At 34.7% G+C, this 8,587-nt stretch overlaps 1 protein-coding gene across 1 annotated transcript; it reads left to right on the top strand.

Moving 5' to 3' along the window:
- The first annotated feature begins 3,748 nt into the window (after nt 1-3,748).
- On the top strand, nt 3,749-5,812 carry LOC128519495 (GTPase IMAP family member 4-like). Its single transcript, XM_053493238.1, has 3 exons — nt 3,749-3,969; nt 4,907-5,497; nt 5,716-5,812. The coding sequence occupies exons 1-3, from the start codon at nt 3,951-3,953 to the stop codon at nt 5,766-5,768; spliced, it is 663 nt and encodes a 220-aa protein (XP_053349213.1). The 5' UTR covers nt 3,749-3,950; the 3' UTR covers nt 5,769-5,812.
- Nucleotides 5,813-8,587: the final 2,775 nt, after the last annotated feature.

Below are 8,587 nucleotides of genomic sequence, written 5' to 3'. Positions count from 1 at the left end.
TATTTCACTGTATAAATACATCTGTTACTGAAATGTGTAAAACTGATATGAATTAAAACATTTTAGCGTTTTAGGGCACTTAACATCCACGAAACAAGTTAGTTCATGTATTTTATGGATTTTAAGTAATGTTGTATATTTGCTATTTTTTCACCTGAATTATTAAGAACTTTTGTTACACAGTTAATAAAGTGGTTCTTAAGACTGTTTCGTTTTTGTTTCTCAAAGAATTGTAAATTCTATGTATCATAGATTCATGATGCTTCATCAAGCACTTCTTTATTTTCATGTTTAAGTGATAGAAGTGCTAAAATCTCTGCATCTCACAGCATGTCATGTTCATTAGTCACATCATTCAGTATGAAAAGTGCCAGTTTACTCAGACTTTAACACTACTTAAAGCATTTAAGTATAAAAGCCATGGTATTTAGTTTTTTAAAAAAGTTTTTTTTTCCTGTTGACATTTAAAATAAAGAAAACTTCTTAAACTGTAATGTTTGCCTTTAATTCCTTGTAAATTTGTAACAATGTAAAATGTAAGGATTTAAAGAAACTTTGCTAATGTCTTTGCTAAGATTTAATAATAATCTGCTGTGTGAAAACTTTATTATCTTGTAATGCGAATGACATTATTTGTTAGAATGGTATTTTCCAGGAGGTGCATCTTTTAACACTAATAATGAGCTGTGCAGACAAATTTATAGACAAACTATAATAAATTTAAATAATAATAAAAGAATTAACATTACAAAGACTAGAGTCCAGATTACTCAATTAGAAAACAATTTACAGACTCCATTACTGAAGTTAGAAAAGTTAATGGAAAAATAATGAAGACACTTTAATCTGGAATTATGTATTTGTAAGGTGTTGCCTCGTACCTTCAAATCTCACGCTTGGTCTTTGTGTTTGCACATTTTCCATGTGCATAGTAGATTTATTTTTACTTTTTGTACCCAAATTTACTTATATTTTTAGTAATTTTCTCCTAAAGTCCAAAGACAGTCAGTGTATTCTCTGTGATTGGTGTTTCCAAGTTGCCCATAGTGTATCATTGTATATGTGAGTGCATGTCTCAGTTCCCTGCGAGGGTTTGGGCACACCATTGATAAGGTCAAGGTGTGCCCTGCCTTGTGCCCTGAGCTCCCTGTGATAAACTTCGGGGCTCCAGCATGCTTATACAGGCTAGGTGGTAAAGGCAATAGATAAATAATTCACTTATAATATAATTGTTAATGAATATAACACTTGCTTAATGACTATTCTACAGTCCAGGACATGGGATAAAAATGCAGTGATACTTTGCACTACAGACTGATTATTATAATTTACTTATAGCTCTTTATACTATATTACTTAAAGTCCAGTATTAAAGCTCTATGAGTGATTTATTACATTCATAATGCAAATTATTTTTTTCTATTTCTCCCATTCTTAATAATTATGAATTTAAATAATTTAATAATTTATATAATATAATATAATATTTTATTATAAAATAATTTCAATTAAAACAGAGCTGCCAACTTTAAAGAAAAACTTGGAGTTGAGATTGTGTAAAATAAGAGCATTGGTTCTGTGTACACACACACACACACACACACACACACACACACACACACACACACACACACACACACACGATGCCTTTGTGTTTGATTGATGCCTTATGCAGTTGTAAACTTGTGTTCATTTCATCCGGATTACGTGAATACCATAATCTCCTGACTTCATTTATTTATTTACCATTATTTATTAATTAATTTATGCGTTTCCTCGTGCTGGTGTGCGTCTGCCGCAGTACATCTATTCAACAATGTAGGCATTTAAAGAAACTTTGCTATTGGCTCACTCATCTATACCACTTTATACAGTACTGTATTCAAGGTCACGGGAGGCCTGGAACCTTAAGGTACACCCTGGGTGCCAATCCGTCGCAGGGCACACACACACACACACACACACACACACACACTACAGGCAATTTGGGAATGCCAGTTAGCCCAATCTGAAGGTTTTTGAACTGTGGGAGAAAACCCACCAATCACAGGGAAAACATGCAAACTTCCTGCACACAGAGACGAGAATCGAGTCTGGTCGAACCCGGACCCCGGAGGTGCGAGGCAACAGGGCTAACCACTACACCACCGTGAGAGTGTATGAAGATGAGTGATTGCGTGAGTCTCACCCTCAGTGCGTGAGAGTTGGCATCCCTGATTAAAACCTTGCAACTTTGCATTAACAAAATATTAGTTCAGATCACTTCCTGTAGTTTTTTTTTTCGGACATTGCGTTTGTAATTGTCAAACTGTGAAAATTTTTCTTTTCCAGCTTCACACTGGTGTTATTTAATGACCATTACAACATGATCCTGTAAACTCTTTGTGATTTATATTTTAACATAAGCTATCTACCTTTTAAGGGTTTAAAGAAAACGTCATGTAGAATTTTTTACGTAATTTATCAGTCACATTTATCTATCCTGTGCCATGAAAAAGTATTTGCCCCCTCCTTTTTTGCCATATTTATATTATACAAAAATAAGCTGAGTAAATACGAAACCTCTTAAATCTGTCTGATAAAGTGAAACTTGATCAAAGATCTCAACACAATCTAAAGAAATTCAAAAACAGATAAAAAAAAGTAATTAACCACAAATTGAGGAAACATGGAGCAGTGGTGTACCTTCCCAGGAGGGTCCAGTCTACCAAATCTATTTAAAGAGCACAACAACAACTCATCCAGAAGCTCATAAAAGAACCCAGAACATCTAAAGGAATGCAGGCCTCACCTACCTCAGTTAAGGTCAGTGTTCATGACTCAACAATAAGAAAGAGACTAAGGGGAAAAATTATGTCCAAGGGAGAGACCAAGGACAAAAGCCACTGCTGACCAAAAGAACACAAAGGCTTGTCTTACATTTGCCAAAAAGCATCTTAATTATCCCCAAGACTTTTGGGCAAATATTCTGTCGACTAATGAAATGAATGCTTTTGGAAGATGTGTGTTCCTTTACATCTGGCATAGAACTGATATTGTATTTGCTAAAAAGAGCATCATACAGTACCAACAGTCTATCAGCTTCATGGAGGATGACTTGCTTGCCATAACTGATGGAGCCCTGATTTCTGCATGCTACCAGAAAATCATGAAGGAAAATGTCCGACCATTAGATCATGACCTCAGACTCAAGCAGACTGGGGTTATTCAGCAGGACATTGATCTGAACCCAGTGAGTCCACCTCCGAATGGCTCCAAAAATAACAAACAGTACTTTAAGGTTTTGTTAAAAAACCTTAACGGCTAGTTAAAGTCCGGATTTAAATCTTGTAGCATGATCTTAACAGGCATTTCATGCTTAAAAACCTTGCAATGTGGCTGACTTAAACCATTCTGAAAAGAAGAGTGGGTCAAAATCCCTCCACAGCGATGGGAAAGCCGCATTGACATCACAAACGCTTGCTTACAGATGTTGCTCCCAAGGGTGGTACAACCTGTTATAAGAGTTAGGGTGCAATTACTTTTTCACACTTAAAAAATAAATGAAATATGATAAAAAAATAATTAATTAAACTATTATTATAAATCATAGACATCATCATTTAAAAACCTTTTCCATTTACTTGGGTTAACTATGTGTAATTAGTTTGATCTGAATCTGAATCATTTATGTGTGATAAAAAAATGCGCAAAAAAAGGGTGTCACTCTGGGATCACGTGATTACAGTATGTGGATATGAGTCAACATACTGTAGCCGAGCCTCTTTCAGTTTCTCCTGTAAAGGAAGTGTTTTTCTGTTTATAACGGCAAGTTGCAGAATATTTTGTCTGTGTAATAGTACTGCTTGATTTATGACATATAGCATGTTCTTTTAGAAATTAGAGGATTCTCCTAACCTTCTACTATCAAATGTGTAGTTTATATACTTTGAGCAAGAACCTAAGAAAATATGGCTGCAGCAGCAACAGGTGGGTGGAATTTCAGACCATTCTGGGCCAGGGGTAGCTCAGTGGTTAAGGCATTGGACTACGGTTCGGAAGATCCCAGGTTCAAACCCCACAACCACCAAGTTGCCACTGTTGGGCTCTTGAGCAAGGCCCTTAACCCTCAACTGCTCGGATGTATAATGAGATAAAAATGTAAGTCGCTCTGGATAAGAGCGTCTGCCAAATGCCTAAATGTAAATGTAGTTAAGACAGATAGATAAGATTGGTGCAGTGGTGGAGGAAGTTAATGTTCCCATCTACTGTAGCAGCTTTAAAATCTCTGGGTTCATCCTAGCCTGTGTGTGTGTGTGTGTGCTGCTTCAATATGAAAGAATGTACGAAATGTAACACACAAACTGGACACAAAATGTGTAAAATTCAATCATTTATCATTATTATATAGAGCATAGTATTTAATGTATAGAAATATGCTTTGCCTGGCCATAAAAGGTTACAGTTCGGATTTAAATAAAAAATTCTTTAATACTTAAAAATACTTTCACTGTATAATTACTGCAATGATTAATATGTTTCATCTGGCAACAGTTCAGTTTGTCACTAACAGATTCATTGAGTAGCTTCTCGTCACATCTATTTAAACCATTTATCAGTGAGACTCATCAGAAAAAAAGGCTTTGGCTGGCCGGAAAGTATAAAGATTTAGAACGATTGCGAAAGGTCACGTGATCTGATGATCCATGATTAAGCCTTTTCTAGAGTTCAAGGCATGTCAGGGTAAGAAGGGAAGTGATGCTCCTCCCTAAATGTAACGCCTGCAAGTTTCAAAGATTGAGAAATTGATGATTCATACCAAGATGTAATTTTCTGAATATCTAGTTACATACTTTCTTGAACCATGTAAAAAGGTAGTCTTGCCAGTTTTTAATTTACCAGATTTGTTTGATTTATTTTCCAACAGAAGCAGATCATGTAAAGATTGTATTGCTGGGTGGACGTTGGGGAGGAAAAAGTTCCTCTGGAAACACCATCCTGAATAAAGAGGTGTTTGGAATCGGTGAACAAACAGAAGTCTCCGTGATAGAGACGAACAAAATTGCGGGCATGCAAGTCAGCGTGGTTGACACGCCAAGTTGGAACTGGGTTTCTGCCGAAGCTTCTTCAGATGAACTTAAGCAGGAACTGAAGCGCAGTGTTGAGATGCTTGGTGAAGGGCCCCATGCCTTTTTACTGGTTTATCCATTAGGGGCTGCATTTTTGAAGAGACATAAAATTTCTTTTGAAGAGCACTTGGAACTTTTGGGTGCTGATGTCTGGGACCACACCATGGTCTTGTTCTCTCGGGGGGATTGGCTAGAGGAAGTCACTATTGAGCAGCATATTCAGGATGCAAAAGGAGAATTGAAGTGGTTGCTGGATCAGTGTAAGAATAGGTATCATGTTCTTAATAATAAGGTGAAGACAGATGAGATGCAAGTTATTGAACTCCTGGAGAAGATCCAAAGGATGATTCGAGGAAAACGAAAGAGGAGCATGGAAGAACCAATTGAGAGTTAGTACTTATGTGATATGTTTTAAGTGAAATAAAAACATTTCACTCTAAACACTTTATAGACATTAGAATTTAAAATTGATTATAACTGAAAATTTAATTAAAATTATTAATAAGTAAAAAATATAAGAAAATGTCATAAATGTCAGATTATGTCATAAAACTGAATTACTATTCTTTACAATAAAAATTTACAATGAAATCTTTCTTTTTTTTAGTGGCTGGAGCTGAATTGGGAGAAACATCAGGCACTCAGAAGAAACTTAAATGAACCTAGCAAGATGCAACTGGTGATTTTGAAAATTGTGTTATAGTGTTTTAATGGTTTTACACATTTTGGTGAAATTATTTATTTTAACTTTTTTTTTCCTTAAAGGTTAATGTATAAAAAAGTGGTCATAAGTTTTATTTTGACTTAAAAAAAAGACAGTCGCTGCCACTTGCAGGTTAATTTTACTATTGTATTAAGTTGTACGGTGCTACTCAGCTACACTGATTGAAACTGATGTGTTAAACATTTGTAAATTTCCCTGGCCAACAGTGGTAAATTAAGTCCACTAATCAATTTGAACACACAAACAACCACTTATAGTTAACCTTAAAATAATTTCCAAATGATAAACTAGGTAAATTTTTCAAAGTAATAATGGGCAAAAAGAAGAATATACAATATTGGTACATATCTAGTGTACCTTAAAAGAAATTACTGAAAAATAATCTAAAACTTTAAATATATTTATATTAAATATTGTTAACAAGCTTTTACTAATCTGTTGATGAGCTACAGTGTTTTTTTTTTTTTTTTCTTATTCCTATAATAGTTATTGTTTCTTTGGGGCATTGTTATTGCTTTTTATGATTTTAACTATATAATATATCTTTTTTATTATTATTTAACAATTGGGCTTCAAAATAGACATGAATACAAGGTACAGTACATGGGGCTTCAGAATACACATGATATAACTGTATACACTATATGGCCAAACATAAGACAAACATATGACCCTTACAACTGCATCGTATAGCCGTAATACCGTATTGCATAAAATATCTTTATATGGTGTAGCCTCAAGGTTTTACTACAACTATAAACTTTACTAATGTCCCACAAAGTTCTAACAATCATCTGCTATGTGCGAAAACTTTATATTAATTGCTAAAACGAGTGTGATTGTTTGTTATAATAGCAAATGTCAGGATGTGCATCTTTTAAAACTAATAACGTGTAGACAAATAGTTTAGTGATAATGAAAAAATTAACATTACAAAGACTTCAGTTCAAATTACTTGATTAAAAAACAACTTACATACTTCATTATTGAAGTTCGGAAATTTAATGGAAAAATAATGGAGACACTTGAATCTGGAATTACGCATTTGTAATGCAAGATACAATGAGGCAGCACAGTGGCCTGTCTCGCACCTCCAGGGTTGGGGATTTAAATCTTACTCCTGTTCTGTAATTGCACATTCTCCTCGTGCGTCAGAGGTTTCCTTCCGATATAGTCGTACCTCAGCATACGACCACCCCGTCTCACAAATTTTTGCCTTAGGAATTAAAATTTTGCTAAAAATTTTTTCGGCATATAAATCATTTTTGGCAAATGAGTGATATATATCTTCAAAAGGTGTAAAGTAATGAATTACATTTACTCGCATTACTGTACCTGAGTAGATTTCTAGTGTACTTCTACTTTATAAAGTAGTTTTTAAAATCTGTAATTTTACTTTTACTTAAGTATGTTTTGTTTAAAGTATTGTACTTCACTACATTTTAAATCATATTCGCTACTGAGTAAAAAAGAAATGAATGAAAAAAAAAATACAAATAATACAAGGGGGAAGGAAAAAAATTGCACCCTGGAAACCACTGCACTGATTGATTGATGGTCATGGAGAACAAACGCACTAAATTCACAAGAACGATAGAGACGGACAAAACAGATGCCAGTGATGCAGACACAGCTAAAAGTGAAATGCCAACAAATTCTTATGAAGCAAACCCCTGGTCATATTTAAGCGACCACTTTGATTTCAAGCACAACAAAGGCAACAGATTTATTATGCAAGGGTGTTCCATCCCCCATCCCACCCCCGCTGTTAAAAAAAGTAACTCAGTAACTTTTACTCTGAGTAAATTTTTAATGAGCTACTTTTTACTTTTACTTGAGTAGATTTTTACAAGGGTAACTTTACTTGTACTTCAGTAAAAGTTCACTAAAGTAACAGTACTTTTACTTAAGTACAAAATTGTATTACTCTTTCCACCTCTGTATATCTTATATTGAAGAATATGCTTATAGCGTTGGAAATAAGTAATATTGGTATTATTTTTAATGGATTTTCTGCTTTTATGAGAAAACACGTTTCACAATACAAAATTTCTCCATACGAACTCACCTCTGGAATGGATTAAGTTTACATTTACATTTAGGCATTTGGCAGACGCTCTTATCCAGAGCGACTTACAAAAAGTGCTTTAATGTTTACATAATTACATACATACTTACACTGGGTTAATAACTTAGTGCCATTAGTCCAACACAACTAAGAAGAGGGTTTTTTTTTTTTTAAGGGGGGGGGGGGGGTTAGTCCAAGTACTGGAGAAACAGATGAGCCTTGTATGATGAGCTAGTTTGTATACCGAGCTATCACTGTACTCTGTTTTTCTGTCACAGTCCAAAGACATTCAGTGTAGGACGATTGTTGTTTCCGAGTTTGTCGTAGTGTATCATTGGACATGTGAGTGCCAGTCTCAGTCCCATGCGAGGGTTTGCCACCTTATTTAAGGTGTGCCCTGTCTTGTGCCCTGACCTCCTTGTGATAGACTGCAGGCCCCCAGGAACCCTAAACAGGTAAAGCGGTATATACAATGAATGAAGGTTATGTATAATTAATTACTAATACATTTGTTAATGAATTTAAAGCCTTCTTTATGACTATACTTGTATACCAGTCATTATTAGTTATAGAGGTTATACAGTCCTGGGATGGTATAATAAACACAATGACACTTTTCACTACAAAATATTTATTAGGATTTACTTATAGTGATTTATCAGAGCTTTATAAGACGTTTGTATAGGC

This window comes from Clarias gariepinus, chromosome 3 (genome assembly GCF_024256425.1).
Source record: "Clarias gariepinus isolate MV-2021 ecotype Netherlands chromosome 3, CGAR_prim_01v2, whole genome shotgun sequence".
Taxonomy (NCBI): domain Eukaryota; kingdom Metazoa; phylum Chordata; class Actinopteri; order Siluriformes; family Clariidae; genus Clarias; species Clarias gariepinus.
Note: the sequence above shows the minus strand (reverse complement) of the source record. Positions and strands in the feature narration are given on the sequence as shown.